At 35.5% G+C, this 17,805-nt stretch overlaps 2 protein-coding genes across 2 annotated transcripts in view; both read right to left on the bottom strand.

Annotated features, from left to right (window-relative positions):
• Positions 1–5,040: 5,040 nt before the first annotated feature.
• LOC306848925 (ammonium transporter Rh type B-like) lies at positions 5,041–9,158 on the bottom strand (the record flags this gene model as incomplete). Its single annotated transcript, XM_079383715.1, has 2 exons — positions 5,041–6,036; positions 8,712–9,158. 2 exons carry the CDS (start codon positions 9,156–9,158, stop codon positions 5,041–5,043), a joined length of 1,443 nt encoding a protein of 480 aa, XP_079239841.1.
• Positions 9,159–12,131: 2,973 nt separating this feature from the next.
• The window catches only part of LOC306849358 (solute carrier family 12 member 5-like), a gene marked incomplete at its 5' end in the record, with an annotated part of 58,589 nt that continues 52,915 nt past the window's right edge, over positions 12,132–17,805 (bottom strand). Inside the window, one exon of the mRNA XM_079384316.1 lies at positions 12,132–17,732. Coding sequence (XP_079240442.1) covers positions 17,641–17,732 — 92 coding nt within the window. The 3' untranslated portion in view covers positions 12,132–17,640. The remainder of the gene's footprint in view (positions 17,733–17,805) is intronic.

The following is a 17,805-nucleotide window of genomic DNA, read 5'->3' as shown; positions in this document are numbered from 1 at the left end:
AAGGCTCGAATTAAAATTTGATTTACATGAATATTAACGTTAAATGTATACACATGTATAAAGTAATATTTATGAAAATTAAAAGCTTATGTTAATATATTATCTGTATCTATATTAGCTATAAATGTGCAATAATATGCAGTTTTTTATGTTCTAATTAATAATAATTACTTAATTTGAGAGAGTGTTTATGTATGTATATTACCTCAAATTTGTTGGGTATAGTTTTCTTCTCATTCTAATGCCAGTTCTTCACTCGTCTTCACAGCTGTCTGAAATAATTGTCCAAAGCAAAATTTAGGGATATTTTTTTAATAAAATATTTTTTATTCAAATATATTGGCTAAAGAGACACCAGAATCTTTAAATAATGTTCATTACATGGTTTAAAGATTAAAAAGATATATATATATTTTATAAAATTTGTTTCAATATCATACCTCTTAAAGAGTTAGTATCTTTCATTCTTGTTTAATTCAATATGTTACTTGTTGTTTGTTACTTGTAATTATTTGTGAGTGAAAACTGTTTGAAAATTGGTTCAGTGCACAGAGATGTAGGCCTAGTAGATAGATTTCATATAAATATATTCAATCACAAATATCCAAAACAACTTTTTTCTTGTTTATTATGATAGGACAGATCAGAAGGACATGAAGTGGGAAAGAGATAGGGGCAGGGTCAGGAAAGGTCCTTGACACAGGACTCAAACTCGGGATGTTTGTAGTGCAACGGAGCACTACCCACAAGGTTATCGGTGCCGACTTGTTTTGTTTTGTTTCCTTTTCAAACTAAATAATTCCATGTACTGTATTTTGAGAAAGCGTCATCAATCAGCATTCACACTCTGACCTTGAGTAACCTAGCCTTACTTTACAAAAGACTATCACATTATTTAACTGGATGCATTTACAGCCTAACTTATTAATACAATAATATTCTACCCATGGTTATACATTTTACAATATATGCATGCACTAAAACTCTGTGTATGCTTGTAGGCTATTTTAAATATGTGCATATCTATCTGTCTAAACAGACATGGACATGACCCCAAGAAATACAATCCACTTATAACTTTTCATCAAGATAACTTTCATCACCTGTAAATGTACTAGTTCATATTTCACAGTTTTTGAACTGTTAACGGTTTAACTTATCTTTTGTTTAGAGAGGGAGGTGTCCACCTTTACTCAGTGTGAATCTGGCTGTGCTCACAATACTCAGATATCATAAATCATTCATTTGTAACCTTGTGAAAAAGAAGTGCACTTCTTTGTATTAAATGTACACTTGTAGTTTTCAAAATTTAAAGTATGTTTAACCAAAAAGGAAATGGAAGATAAAATAATATTACTGACATTATAAAAGGCCACTTAAAGAGAGACACGTTCATGACTGTTTTTTAACCCCTTAACTGTCATCCCCATTTTTGAAAATTCCTGAGAAAGTGCGCTATCCAAGGTTGGTCTCTTTTTAAAGAAGACAATTAACAGATTATTACAGAAGTGAAATCATTTAATAAAATTAAAGTATTCAAAAATGATAAAAGTTTAAATTTACTGTAAAGAAAATGTATTATACTATTTATAATATACATTGTATAATACTATGTATTATTACTATTACATTACTAGTGTAATGTACTACACTAATAAATATAAAAAAATAGTTAAATATCCAAAATTGCTATAAAATTAAAGCCATATGTCTACATAAGTTGTGTTCCAAATTTGAAGTTGATATAAAAAAATGAGATTCATATGCAATTTTGTTTAGGCGTTATACCAAAAACAGCCACCGGCTGCCATCCAAACTCCATTGAATTTTTTTTTATGCATTTGTCACAAATCTATCAAGTTCTCTCTCAATATTACATCTATAACAAAATAAAACCATCACATATGGAATCTTGAGACTCAGACCTTTCCAACGATATGTATTTTGTCAAGATTATAAAATGTTTTGATTCTATTATTTGACCATAATACAAACCCGATTCCAAAAAAGTTGGGACACTGTACAAATTACGAATAAAAAAGGAATGAAATAATTTACAAATCTCACAAACTTTTTTATTCACAATAGAATATAGATAACATATCAAATGTTGAAAGTGAGACATTTTGAAATGTCATGCCAAATATTGGCTCATTTTGGATTTCATGAGAGCTACACATTCCAAAAAAGTTGGGACAGGTAGCAATAAGAAGCCAGAAAAGTTATATGTACATATAAGGAACAGCTGGCGGACCAATTTACAACTTATTAGGTCAATTGGCAACATGATTGGGTATAAAAAGAGCCTCTCAGAGTGGCAGTGTCTCTCAGAAGTCAAGATGGCAAGAGGATCACCAATTCCCCCAATGCTGCGGCGAAAAATAGTGGAGCAATATCATAAAGGAGTTTCTCAGAGAAAAATTGCAAAGAGTTTGAAATTATCATCATCTACAGTGCATAATATCATCCAAAGATTCAGAGAATCTGGAACAATCTCTGTGCGTAAGGGTCAAGGCCGGAAAATCATACTGGATGCCCGTGATCTTCGGGCCCTTAGACGGCACTGCATCACATACAGGAATGCTACTGTAATGGAAATCACAACATGGGCTCAGGAATACTTCCAGAAAACATTGTCGGTGAACACAATCCACCGTGCCATTCGCCGTTGCCAGCTAAAACTCTATAGGTCAAAAAAGAAGCCATATCTAAACATGATCCAGAAGCGCAGGCATTTTCTCTGGGCCAAGGCTTATTTAAAATGAACTGTGGCAAAGTGGAAAACTGTTCTGTGGTCAGACGAATCAAAATTTGAAGTTCTTTTTGGAAAATTGGGACGCCATGTCATCCGGACTAAAGAGGACAAGGACAACCCAAGTTGTTATCAGCGCTCAGTTCAGAAGCCTGCATCTCTGATGGTATGGCGTTGCATGAGTGCGTGTGGCATGGGCAGCTTACACATCTGGAAAGGCACCATCAATGCTGAAAGGTATATCCAAGTTCTAGAGCAACATATGCTCCCATCCAGACGTTGTCTCTTTCAGGGAAGACCTTGCATTTTCCAACATGACAATGCCAGACCACATACTGCATCAATTACAACATCATGGCTGCGTAGAAGCCTGCAGTCCAGATCTTTCACCCATAGAAAACATTTGGCGCATCATAAAGAGGAAGACAGTTGAGCAACTAGAAGCCTGTATTAGACAAGAATGGGACAACATTCCGATTCCTAAACTTGAGCAACTTGTCTCCTCAGTCCCCAGACGTTTGCAGACTGTTATAAAAAGAAGAGGGGATGCCACACAGTGGTAAACATGGCCTTGTCCTAACTGTTTTGAGATGTGTTGATGCCATGAAATTGAAAATAAATATGACACCCCCGCGAAGGGGGAGGAGACTGCTAAAACATTTTGAAGTATCATTTCAATGGTATCGCAATGTCTGATTTCAAAATGGTTTTCACAGGAAGACTTTTGAGATTTTAAGCTTTAAAATGGTATATAACTTATGATGATTGCTAAAACGTGATAGGCAAAAAGGCAAGGAAATACAGACTTTTTGTGACGAAGGTCAGAACTCCTGTTATGATGTAGATTTATCACAGACTCTTGGTGCACTCTTGTCATAAATCAATCTATTACTGTTACTACATAATTTGTAACAACAACAAAAAAAGACCTTTCCAATGATATGACCTTTCCCCTGGTGGCTGGCTGCAGTACAGGTCATAAACCCAATAAGGTTTTGGTGATTTAAGGTAGTTGTTTTCACTCTATTTGTTCAATTGTTCGTTTTTGTGATAAGTTTGATTTTAGCTAGTAATTTGATGCTATAAGAACGAGGCGTGACGTTATGGTTGAGTTTAATACCGCGGCTCCACCTCACTACTGCGCAGACTCTGGCTCCAAATGACGTCATTTTCTCACGATGACAGCGGCCATACTGAGATGCTTTGGCTTCACTTTCGCATCATCCATCTTTTTTTACAGTCATGACCGGAAGAAGTGGAAGCGGTCGACTTTGGCATAATAAAAGCTCCGCTTCTTTCGAGCCGTGTATTGCGCTCGTCCTTCATTAGCAATCGCTCCAGTATCCACTTCTTGCTTCCACGACTTTCAGCCCCACCCTGCTTCATATTACAGTGGCCTTAATAAGTCTTTAGCTCATCCATGGATGATTTCTGCCCGAGTCCCGACGGATTGCATCAGCTGTGGGGATGAAGGCAACAACTCCCATGATTCCACACTCAATCACGGCGTCATCAAACTACATATTGTGCCTTTAACACACTTAAGTCACTTTTAATAAGTGCACTTTGTAATAATGTTAAATTCAGCGTTTTACCTTAACCCACATTTCATATCATTGTTTTGTTAATGTTTTGTCACTTTTTAAAGAAGTACACTTATTAGGATGTATTGACTAATAAACTAAAGTACATGTAAAGTATATAATGGATTATGATTTCAAATGTGCTATTTCATATTTAAATATATTAATATTTAATAGTTAATATATTTTAAATGGAATAATTTGCAACATCATCATTATAATTATGTCTAAATATATGACTTACCGGTTTTAATAGAAATGACATTAAAATATCTTCCTTACCACAAATGCTTGTCAGTACATTTGTACATATTTAGTTCTACATAAGTGGGTCAAAACACTCTTAAGTCCAACTAACTGCATTTAAAATACATTTTAATATAATTGCAAGTTCACACTTACATACAATATATTATTTCCATAATAACTACTCATTTTAAAAGTATGCTAATGTGCAGTTTTTTTTATGAATTATATAAAATATTATTTAAAATATTCTACAAATACAAAATTTGATCAAAATCATACACTTTTTATATTTTGATACACAGTATACAAACCTCATCCCATCAAATATTAAAATAAACTATTTTTTGGGTAAATACAATCACAGTTAGCAAGTTACACAGTACTCAGTTCTGAAGTTCACAGCAGTCCTACATTGACATTTATTCCTCTTACTTAACGCACAGTCTTTTTCATTGTTCAGTCAGCATCAGTTTTGTTTGTCTCTTTGAGAACATAGGACCATACGTCCTGCGGACCATTTACACAGTTGTAATCTGGAGGAACATTAAAGAAGAGCTCATCATCAAAGCATTTCTCATCACAGGGGGAAGCCAGATAAGGTAGCTTGAGTACCACACCAGTCAGTAAACCCCCGACTGCCGCCAACGCAATAGTCACGAACACGGCAGCCACCTGAAAGAGGGCCTGTTCCTGCGCGGTTCGACCCAAACCCGCCTCCAGATCTGGGATCAATTCCTGCAACTTCGCTAGCAGAGGGTCTCCCTCTGGAGGGGCCCGATAAGAGAAGGTCTGGTAGAGACTGGGGCCGTACGTTTCCTCGGTCGCCAGCAGGATGGCGCAGATTCCTGCTAGGCTGGAAATGAGTCCCGTCAGGCCGTGCAGGTTGTGTATGCCGCACTGATCCTGCAACCGCAGCCGGCGCGCCAAGAACGGGCTCAAGTATTTATACCCCAACATGCATGCAACGCATCCCAGGATGCCCAACACATAAGCAGCGGCCGGCGAAATCATCATGTCCACCGAAGCACCGACAGTTACGCCACCAGCCAGTGTTACGTTCTGCACATCAGCCATGCTGATCTTGCCGTTCTTGGTGAGCATGCTGGACAGGGCAAAGGCGGTGATTGTGGAGGCACTGAGACCTATGAACGTGTGGAGTACGGCTCGGTGCTGGTCGTCGCCCTTGAAGGTCAGCGCTGAGTTGAAAGAGGGCCAGAACACCCAGAGGAACAGGGTTCCCATTACAGATAGCAGATCCGATTGGTAACTTGTCGACTCTTTTGGGTGTCCCTCGTTTAGGCTGGGCCTGTACAGGACAAAGGTGACACCCAGTCCAAAGTAGCAGGCAAAAATGTGGATGAGGATCGAGCCACCGGCATCGTTGATCTTTAGGTATTTCACTACAGCCCATTCTGTGACACCAAACACAGGGATCTCCAGCAAGGCCATGATCTGCACAATAGAATATAGAATGAGGATGTGTGATATGTGCAAATTTACATGCATTCGGCAGGTGCATTCACCCAAGCCTTTTACAACTTACAAATGAGGAATACTATTAATAAAGTGATAAAGTGATTGACTTTGGTGATGTAAATGTACTCACAAAAGCATGATAGTCACACAGTTGAGCCATCATTGAACTTAGTGTGCTGCTTACATAGGCAGCATTTTAAGGATTCATAAGTTAACTACAAGAAGTGTGCGTCTTAATTATTTAGTTTTTTAGGATGGATCATTTAACCAAATTCAAAGGCAGCACTGTTTGTATTGACTGTGGAAAATGCAATCTCAGACCATATTGTGCCGAGCTTAGTGAAAAGATAATAAATAAATGTACATTTCAATCTAAAGTGAGAAATCTCAATGAAATAGTAGAAGTTGGGGTGTGCGATATTGAAAAAAAAAAGATCTTGATATTTTTGGGGATTTTTTAAATAACGATAATCAGACGATATTTTGCTGAGTGTGTTATTGTGCTAATATCTGACTACCGTGGACAGCTGCAGTTTTTGATATTCTTCATATTCTGTGTGGTAGAAATTAATCTTTTCATGTAAGTTTAAATACATTTTTTACCTTTTATGGGCAATTTTACCTTTAATAAAGCCATTTTTTTCTAAAAGTGTGCATCTTTTGAGTCAAATTGTTACATTTAATCAGTCAATTAGAATAATAAGACATTTAGGCTGTTACCAAACAAATGAAACCAGTATCAACAAAATTAATCTTTGCAGAAGTTGCATCTGAAGTGGTATCTAGATGTATTTACTCACTGTTTAATGCAGCTCAGAGGTGCATGGCATGCTTTAACCGGCAGTTACAAATGCATAATGATTTGATATTTTAAAACATAAAACATTGAATACTGATATTTGAAATTAGTTTAAAATTAAAAATATACTTTGAATGTGAAATTAAAACCACCAGTAGGTGGTAGCAAGTGACTGTTAATAAGTGAGTCAAATCATTTAAACGGTTGATTCATTCAGGAGCGAAACATAGTCATATGAAATTATATATATATATATATATATAGACATACTGTACATACATTTTCTGCCCCATATCTTGAATTTTATGATCATTTTATTAGACTGAATCATGCAGTGAAACACACTCTAAATGCGCACATGCTCTAGTCTACACTTCATCACATAAGAGTGCGCTCCGTAGGTGTTTTGTTTGGTTTTTGCTAAATTATGTCAGGTACTTTATATTAGATGGCCTTAACTACTATGTACTTACATTTAAATTGATCATTTGATACAATGCACTTATTGTGTACATACATGTTGTTTTTACATTGTACTTAAATTTTTAAAAATACCTAAATGTAGTTATATCTGTAATTAATTTCTGTAATTACATTTATAATTACACTGTTGACCCATCCCTTGCACATTAACCCACCCTTAAACCTACCCATACCACCAAACCTGTCCCTAACCTTACCTGTATCCCACCTCAATAGCAGCAAAAGTGTTTTGCAATACAATATGAACACAGTAAGTACATTGTACTTATTTTTTGATGTTAGTACATAGTAGTTAAGGCCACCTATAAAGTGTGACCTAATGTCAAATTACATATCGTTAAAACAACAATTACTATATTATTGCAGACGATATATATCGCACACCACTAAGTAGAAGTAGTGTAATTAAAATGCATTATTTATTCCAACATTTGTGTATTTTTATGCTTATTAGGACATTTTTTTGTTAATGTTAAGTTAATGCTGCTCTGTGTCTGTTCAAAATTCTGTGTAAAGACAATGCAGCATAACAGTCACACTAAATTATTCCTGCTCTGACACACACCAGCTCCTAGTATGCAGTATGCAATACAAATTGCTGTGTAAATCCATTTATGCCACCTCTGAGCAGCATTAAATAGAAGCGCTTCTGTGCCACCTTTGTGGTGTCAATTTGGCATTAGAGTATCATGCTGTTTGCTTACCCTTGTGAAAATTTGCACTTAATTGTATTAAATGTGCACTTATAGTGTACTTCACATCTTGAAAGCATATTTTTAAGCAAATTATATATTATTGAAATAAAAGGCTACTTAAAAAGAGCAGAAGTATATTTTAATTTACCATAAATGCTTTTTTAAGATATTAGAAAATACACTTTAACCATTTTTCAAAGACAATAGAAATAACCACAGAAGTATTGAAAAATGACATAACAGTGGGTCAAAACTCTAAAGTTCAGCTAATTGCATTTAAATTCAAACTATAATAATGTTCATGGAACTGCAATTAACATTACATTAATAATAAGGAGCTCCAGTTGGGATGCTTCTTAGAAGGAAGATGCTTTTGGCAGTAGGCAGTGAATTTTAGAGAAACTTTTTATAGTTTATAGGAACATACTACGCAAAAGATTTCATGACAGTCTTGCATTGCTTAAGAGAAAACATTGGTGCATGGCAGATCTTCATCTCATACATATAACAGGTGAAGGTGAATATACATAACAGATTGTTGTTAACATTCAACAAATCTTTGAACTGTACATTTTCAGAGCTGCAGTCATCTGACGATGGAAAATAAAGCAAAACATCTTTTGTTGATTCAATATCAAATTTCAAGCCTCCTGCTGCAAAAATAATACACTTACCAGGAGTTGCACAGGGCTCGTCTTTCCCAACACTGCTCCAAAAGAGATGAGCACGACAGCACAGGCAAACTCAGCATTGATCAGATTCAGCACACCAAGATGAATCTTCCCATCATGGTAAAACTGAAAGAAGCCCTGCACCAGAATGGCCCACTGAATGGTAAATGTGGCGATTAGGAAATTAAACACCATTCCACCAAAACCATAGCGCCGGAAAAAGGCCAGAAGGCAGCCGAATCCGAGAAATATCATCACCTGAATGTCAGCAAAAAATGGATAGTTCTGATACAAAGAGTTCTCCATGGGCCGCGTCTGGTTGTTCTGTAGAAGTGCATTAGCATCATCTTCGTATGTCACAAAGACTGCATAGAGAACCACAATCATGACCTCCAATGCAAAAATTAGTGCAGGAAGCCGCACACGGAGTCTGGTAGATTTATTCTTCATTTTGACTGTAACTGAGTGCACAGCCAGCAGCCCTGCCTTGCTTTCTCTTCCTATGACACTTATTTATTTTATCTACTGTAGATTGATAAGCAGAATGCTGGCCATTGGCTGAACCATGAAGTTACATCATCCACATGCTGATTTAGGCAAAGGGGAGGCCAACTGCACTTTGTCCTAAGTAATAACCATTCCCAGGATTTTAAATTACTCAGCAACTTCAACAAAGGGTAATGTATAGACTCAGCTTAAATCATATCACAGAAGAGTGATAGATAGGAAGAGAAAAGAAATTCATTAACACGTTTATTGCAAAGATCAATGGCACAATCAGTTACAGTCAAGATAGAAGCTCAATGCTGAGTTCAGAGCAATGCACTTTATTCACATTATTGTTTTCTATCGTGCTGACATAACACAGTACAAAACGATCTGCTCATTTGCATTTAAATATACAAAAGTGAATCTTTTAGAAAGCTAGTGAGATTTCTTTTGAAAGATGTTAATGATGATGAATTCATGAGAGTAAAAGGAAAATCCAATCAAAGTGTTTTAAATCTTGTTGAACTTTAAGGAAAATATTGTAGAAGCTTTCAGCTGTGTGATTATGTATGTTAACTGTTGGATGATCTAGATAGACAGACAGATTGACAAACAGACAGACAGATACCCTAGTAAAAAAGTAATATATTTAAAATAAAGTTTGTACTAAGTTGAATAAAAATCTATTTAAATCTATTAAAATATTTACTGACATCGCTCAAGACTTACTGATATAAAATATAATTAAACTTGATCTGGAGTACTACTTGTGGACAATGCATTTTTCTTAATATTAAGCCTAAAATGTATTTTAATGTCAGTATTGATGAGGATTGTATGATCTTTGAATAATATCAGTCTTTAAATGCAAGATATTTAAAGTGTAAATTATACTTAAGTGGTTCCACTTTAGCACAATCAAATATGCTTCAGTATATCTTTAGTTGGACTTCCTCACAATTAAAGTGCATTAAGTACAAAATTAGTTGTTCTAATTTAGCAGACTTGAAGTACACCAGTTCAGTATACTAAAAGTACAACTGGGTATTTTTATTAAGTACATAAATATGTAAATGTATTTGTAGTATACTTAGCATGAAATAAATGTATTTAAAATTCAGATTTTTATTTTTCACCAGAGTAGACAGATAGGCAGACCAGCAGACAAACAGAAAGAGACAGACAGACTAATAGACGAGCAGATAGACAGAACCACAGAAAGATAGACAGAGACAGACAGACAGACACAGAGTGTGCTCTTTTATTGCAGTTGCTCTGATATTTTCTTCTGCTGTAGTTTTTTAGACACACTATACTGTTGTTTGGAGGTTTATGCTGACCTACCAGAGCAAACAGCACCTCTGTGTATTAGTCTGAAGAGCAGATTATATTCTCTGTATGTAAATGCAGTAAGTCCTTGAGACTGTGTTTATGGAACACATTGTTCTAGACACTTTGGTCTATCCGGATCGATCCTGTTTGCACAGACTGTTTTGACGCATTTCAACAGTTATTCACACCGTAAATGTAGCAATTTTTTTATACTTTAATTTTTTTAGAAATTTACATTTAGAATGTTTTGTGTTTTCTTACAGAAAACTGGTTGCTGCTTTAGTGTTTCTGCAAATTTGACATCTCTCTTCTGACCAGCATCATCAATCTCTCTGTATTTTTTTTTTTTTTTTTCCACTTTTAAAAAGTCATAGAAACACCATAATGGATTTTTTCTTTCTTTTTGTTACGGGGCGAATGAGACATCAGATGTGCGGATCCATCTGCAAGGCTTTTATTCAGGAGAAGTCGTCATGAAACAAACACGGTTCAGACAATGGCAAACAGGTACAACACAGGAAAGACAAAGAGTAATCCTAGGACAAGCGGGGGTCTTCGATCTGCAAACAGAATCCGGAGAGCTTGGCAAAGGGGTAATCCGCAAACACAATAGTCCAGACAGGGGCGAACAGAGTCCAAATGGCAAGAAGATCGGGCAATCCGAAATACACAGGCAAGGATCTTCACACAGGAAAACAGGCAAGGCAAGACTAGACTAAACTAGGAACTATGAACTCCGTAAAGTAGCTATCGCTAGAAGAGTGATAAATGCTAGGAAGGTCATGGCTTATGTAGAGAGTGTGATTGGCTGCAGCCGTGTGCGTAATCAGAGTGAAATGGATTGTGGGAACTGAACTGTGTAAGTGTAACAGTCTGTGTAGTGTGAGAGTCAATATGATGGAGGGGCGACCTCTGGTGGCAGTTGGACAGAAGTCCATGAACCGGATCCGTGACACTTTTGCTATTAGGGCAAATGGGAACGCAAAATGTATATTCTCTGTTCACCACTACAGAAATTTACCCAACTATGACGACTTCTGTTAATTTCAGCCTTGTTTTCACATTTGCTTTTTCTCAAGCAACTTTGATTGCATTTCAGGTATAGGCTACCTGATTACTATTATTATTTTTAATCAGTCTGTGCATTCCCTCTTTGAATTCACCCAGTATCTGTTAAGAGCTGATAAAATGTAGAAACTGTAACTTGAATGCAATGTAAGTCGCGTTGGATAAAAGCGTCTGCTAAATGCATAAATGTAAATGTATCTGTTTACATTGAGTGTTAATGGCCAACCCTGTTGGCAAAGGCTATTTTCAACCCAACACTGATTAGATATTTTGCGTTCAACACAAACAGCATAATACTTGTATTGGCATGTTGTGTAAGTTGCACTCATCACTATTTGCATTTAAATGTAAATATAATTTTTTACTTAGTCTATACTTAGACTGAATTCTGAATGAAATGTTTGAATACAAATATTGTTACTGAGGAAAATACTCACCATGACTACGCAAAAACTCCATACTTTACTGTATATTAGAAGAAACGATCCCAGACTGCTTTCGCTTACAAATGAAAACACAAGAATAGTTGTAATAAATGACTTGAACTTTATTGCATTTTGTGCAGACAAGTCTATAAAATGGTCCAGAGAAACCATTATTCATAGAACATAGAAGCTTTTGACAAGATAAAACAATAATTTAAGATATCTAGTTTAAATATATTTTCATATAACACAATTGAGACACAATTTTCTATTTATTTTTAAAATATTAAACTTGCATGGACACACAAATTAAACAGCTAGCATATATTTACAAAAGTAACTGCCACGGTTTAACCTCTCTTTTTCCAACAGAGTGATATGTAACACAGTCATATACACGAAGAAACAGAAACACGCCACCTCGTTCCCCGTTACAGTCACGCTCACAAACGCATGCCATTTTGACTCCTCGTGAGAACCGAAGCAGAAAACATAAAACACAATCACTAATCAAATCACTGTCTTTGGATCTACACTGACTACCATACAAAAAGTGTCAAACTGCCCTCCTATGGAGAAAGTAGAAATGTCGGCTGTGTAGAAACACTCTTGCACACACTGCTGGGAAAGTTTCAGAACTCAGAAGTATCTGAAAATGTGCCATTAGAAAATCAGAATAAATGCTTAAAATCTGAAAGGATGACTGAGGTGAGGCCTGGTGAATTTCTGGAGTTAAAACACCAACATGCTGAAACAGGTATCAGGAGCACTGAAGGAATGATCCCGCAAATCTAAAATAACTGCAAAAGCTTCTTCTGTTTGTTCACTCTTAAAAATAAAGGTTCCAAAAGTGAGTTTTCATAGCAATTCAATTTTAGGTTCCTCATACAAAATTTCTTTGAAAAGAACATTTTTTTTTCTTATTAGTGAGGAAAATATTTAGTGATATGAAGAATTTTTTTTTCCAGAAATTGCTGAATATTTACTCACCCTCAGGCTATGAGAGTTTATTTCCTCATCAGAACCCATTTGGAGAAATTTAACATTACATCACTTGCTCACCAATGGATCCTCTTTAGTGAATGGGTGCCGTCAGAATGAGAGTCCAAACAGCTGATAAAAACATCACAACAATCCATTGTGTTTTCAACTTTAAACTGTTGTTTTCAGCTAAAATATGAGACTTTTATCTGTAAAATTGCTTTTTTCAGTGCAAAGGTCATATTGTGTGAATAAGGAGGGAAACATATGCACAGATCAAGCAAAGTCTACAAGCAAAAACAGTTCAAAAATATGTCAGTGGATTTTGATAAAAGGATGAACTGACATTTTGGTCAGAAGTTACGGTTTAAAGTAATAAAATATGATAATTGTTGGACTGGAGTGGGGTGGATTACTTATGAATTATTGTGCTGTTTTTATCAGCTGTTTGGACTCTCATTCTGACGGCACCCATTGACTGCAGAGGATCCATTGCTGATCAAGTGATGTAATGCTACATTTCTCTAAATCTGTTCTGAACAAAAAACAAACTCCTCGAAAACTTGAATGGCCTGCGGGTCTGTCAGTAAATTTTCATCAAATTTTTGGGCAAATAATTCCTTCAAAGGTTCTTCACAGAACAACTGATGCCAATACCTTTATTTTTTAGAGCGTATATCCCAATACAACATGATAAATCAACTGTGGCAGCTTCTTTTCCCTCGATTAACTTCAAGTCTGGCTAAATAGCTCATTTCATACAAGTCAGCGTTCTCAATAATGCACTTGAACATTTTCATACACGCCGCTTCAGCAATCACTTACAAATATCATTAGCACCTTCTGAAACACCTGCGATTTCAAATTCAGTTCGCTGGTTATTTTATAAGCCCTGTTAGTCGACTAGTATCATTGTTGCAGGATTCTTACAAGTCAGCGTTGCATAAAAAGCATCATGATTAATCTATACACATTGTTTACTTCAGTTTCCTACAACAGTGCTCCATAGCAAGGACACGAAATAAAGATAAAAAGTGACTGAATGTAAATATGTGAGAAAGAAACTAACTTTGAATTTTCACAGTGCTTATTTCTAGTTATGCTTTGGCCAATTTGGGGTGACTTTCGAGTTTACTGCCCCTTTCAAGGGAAGATAAGGATCGACATGCTATACAGCATAAGGTTTATGACACTTCTTTATATCTTCAGCCTTGGGGAAGGATAAGACGAATCTGATAAAATGTTATCGAAAAGCCCTTTGCATCAATGTGAATTCAATTCAGATATTCTATACTTCATGAAGAATGGGACATCATTATCATCTTCAGCCGCAGAGTGAAACCTCTGTATCCAACAGCACGCAGCCAATATGGCTTAATCATGACATTGTCCCAGCATGTTTCCCTTTGCATGACTTTAAATAATGTGGAAAGTTCTCATCGAACTGCAAGTCACCCTGGCAGATACGGAAGCTCTGATTTCAGTCTATAATACTTAATAGTACCACTATAAACAATTCAGTAGAAAGTAGTTTTAGGCCCTCAAAGAACTAAACTGTAATTGCATAGGACTCCAAACAAGCCAAACTGGTCTTTTGTGTTGTAAATTCTAACGTATAGCAATGCAAAAGTTCCTTCAGATAAGATCATCATTTTAGCTAGAAACATAAGCAATAAACTTGGAAGAATTACGATAGGTAGCACTTTGCAATTTCTGTTGTGGAATAATAATAAAAAAAATCAGTTGGTTCTGAGCATAACTAGAATACTGATAAAGAAAATTTACTTTGCTAGAATTCAAATTATTTCCGCAAACAACGATTTAGTTATATTTCACTTATATGAACTTTTACACCACAACCTTTCTACTACAAAGTGTGAACTTTGACATGATCATGTATGAGGTATGCTTGAGTAGTATTAGGACAGACCGATGGTGGCATTTTGACAAACTATCTGAGACGTTTTGCCAGTAAAGTACTTCCTGTCTCAGAGTTGTAGAACTCCAAACCCTGTAAAACATCACGTGAAAAATGACTAATTTGGGTGTCTGAATGTAATACGCTTATGATTTCAATGCAAAAAAACTATAAATATTGCATTTATTTTTTCTTTTGTTTTCAGTCTTATGTTTTGGGGGAGTGCAATCTATTTACATTTTAATGACGGTAGCAGCAACCTCAGCACAATTTGATTTGAAATTTTAAAACATACAGTTAGTTATTTTCCTTTTTTAAGTCTCACAGTTACACAAGACGATATTTTACTAGTCTAGTCAGTAATCTAATATATTCCTTTTTTCAACGTTGTAATTTTACAAAAAAATAAAATAGTTTTTTTTAGATAAATGTCTTTTGATATCTTCTATTTCTACCACACATGAACTAAATAATATGCTCGTGCTCGTGAATTGAACAGTCCGCATCAGTCGCTCACAGATGCTGCTTAAATGTAGCAAATTAGTGTCGTCTTTACAAATGTAAAAATAAATGAAAATTTCAAACATTCATGACAAACATTAGATATGGTTTTAAAATACTATGCAGTTAAAATATGCTTTTGTTCACAAATTTGATTTGGTGAAAAAGGATGATAAAACTGCATCTGCTGTATAAAGCAACTGGTGATATCAGACGCATGATATGTTTTAATGTCGTGACCCAGCACTATCCGTTTCTTGTATATGAAAATGCGAAAATTTGTTCACTTTTTTTATTTTTTTTTTATTCTCATATGGCACGGTTTATATTTAGTGATTTGGTAAGAGATGTAAATACCATGTTTACAATCAATCAGAAATTGCTGGATGAATAAATAATTTTCTTTGTAAATAAATATTTGAAATATAAATACTAATTCTTTTCTATTTACATTCCCTTAATATATATGTGATTCTACTATTAAATGAGATTATTCAGGATTATATTGTCATGGAATATTTGAACTGTGTATGGGTTTTCCATTATACAGCAGTTCTGTTTAGACTCTCTTCACAGTATGTACACGTGTGTGACTGAGCAATATAATTCATGTCTGCTGATGATATTTTAAGTGAACATATTTGTGAAAGGAACACAGCCTTCAGACCCTCTTCTATATTATAAAACCCCTGTGAATCTACTCATGTGCAAACACAGACACGGTCCAGCCCTCTCATATTGTACAGTATATATGACTCTTAAAAGGCTGATGTAGTCAGAGGACATGCAGATGGTCAAGGGCAAAGCTGATAGTCATTGATCCAGAAGTGCTTACACCTGGCTCACATTAAACCCTGGTCAATTCTGTCCTTGGTGTAAAAACAAACCTCGGACATTTACGTGGTACACTGGAAGACTTGTTTTCAACAAAGAAAGATTCCACTCTATTTACCCTATGACAAGTAATGAAACAATGGAGAGACAGTATAGGAACAAAATGTAAAGCATAAAGGGACGGTCACACTAGATTTTGACTTTCATTCCCTTCCATATTTTCATTCACATGCAAACAAACACAGAAGAATAATAATCTGGTGGACTTTGAGCTGCCTATTCGAATACCTATAAAATGTTTGACTAATAGAAGATTTAAATATCATATTGATGTTGAGGATACTCTCAGTTTAGGGATTTTTCATAATCTTGTTCTATATACACTACCATTCAAAGGTCTGGGGTTGGAGAGATTTTTTTTTTTTGAGAGAAATTAACACTTTTATTTTGCAAGGACTTTAAGCAAATGACTTATATTCATCAATGTTATCTGAAAAAACATTATCATGGTTTCCACAAAAATATTAAGCTGCACAACTGTTTTTAACATTGATAACAATGATAGGAAATGTTTTTAAGCAGCAAATCAGCTTATTATAATAATTTCTGAAGGATCATGTGACACTGAAGACTGGAGCAATGATGCTGAAAATTCAGCTTTGCATCAGGAATAAGTTACATTTTAAAATATATTCAAATAGAAAAGTTATTTGTTATAGTACTCATACTTCAAAATACAATTTTTTTTCTCTCTCCATCAAATAAGTGCAGCCTTGGTAAGCATAGCACACTTTCAAAAACATTTTAAAATCTTACTAACCCCAACCTTTTGAAAGGCAGTGCAATACAAGTTTAGATAAAAACACACTTTTAAAGAAAGCTGGATGAATCAGAACAAATGCCACATTTTGACATTTAAAATGAACTGTTTTGAAGTGCCCACCAAAAATAAAGTTGTTTTGCATGTTTAAAATCCAGTGCGACTGTCCCTTAAAAGTGTTGTTATGATACATAATATTAAATAAAGAGAAGTTGGATCAGAGTATTTGGTCAGGTGCCACTGGAGTACATGGGCTTTTGGAAATTAGTCAGAAAAGACCAACTCAATCATTTACTGATTTGTGTGTGACATAAACTGTTGACTTTATGAGGTTAGAACTGAGCCAATAAGAGGAAGATTGAGAGATAGATAGAGGGATAAAACTTAATCATGTGGAAGAAGTGACATCTATTAAGCTGGTGTCTTTTTAGACTATGTAGTGCAAATTCATCTTATATGTGCTGGGGCGTTATTGCTCATGGTGCAGGTTGGGGTTACTGGGACGTTCCGTCTATGCAGTTAGGGACGAGGGGTGAGGAATATTTGGTGGTTGAGCTGAGCCCCTCAAGAGTAGATAGTGATGACCTCACGTCCACCTCCACGCACGAGGAGGACCCTGTTGAGACCCTCGGTCAAGACCTCGAGGAACTCCATGTCTTTGTGAATGAAGTTAAGAAGCAAACTTTCACATTTACCTGACAGCTCAAAATAGCTTCACTGTAAAAAAAG

Source organism: Barbus barbus (assembly GCF_936440315.1).
Source record: "Barbus barbus genome assembly, chromosome: 29".
Classification (NCBI taxonomy): Eukaryota; Metazoa; Chordata; class Actinopteri; order Cypriniformes; family Cyprinidae; genus Barbus; species Barbus barbus.
Note: the sequence above shows the minus strand (reverse complement) of the source record. Positions and strands in the feature narration are given on the sequence as shown.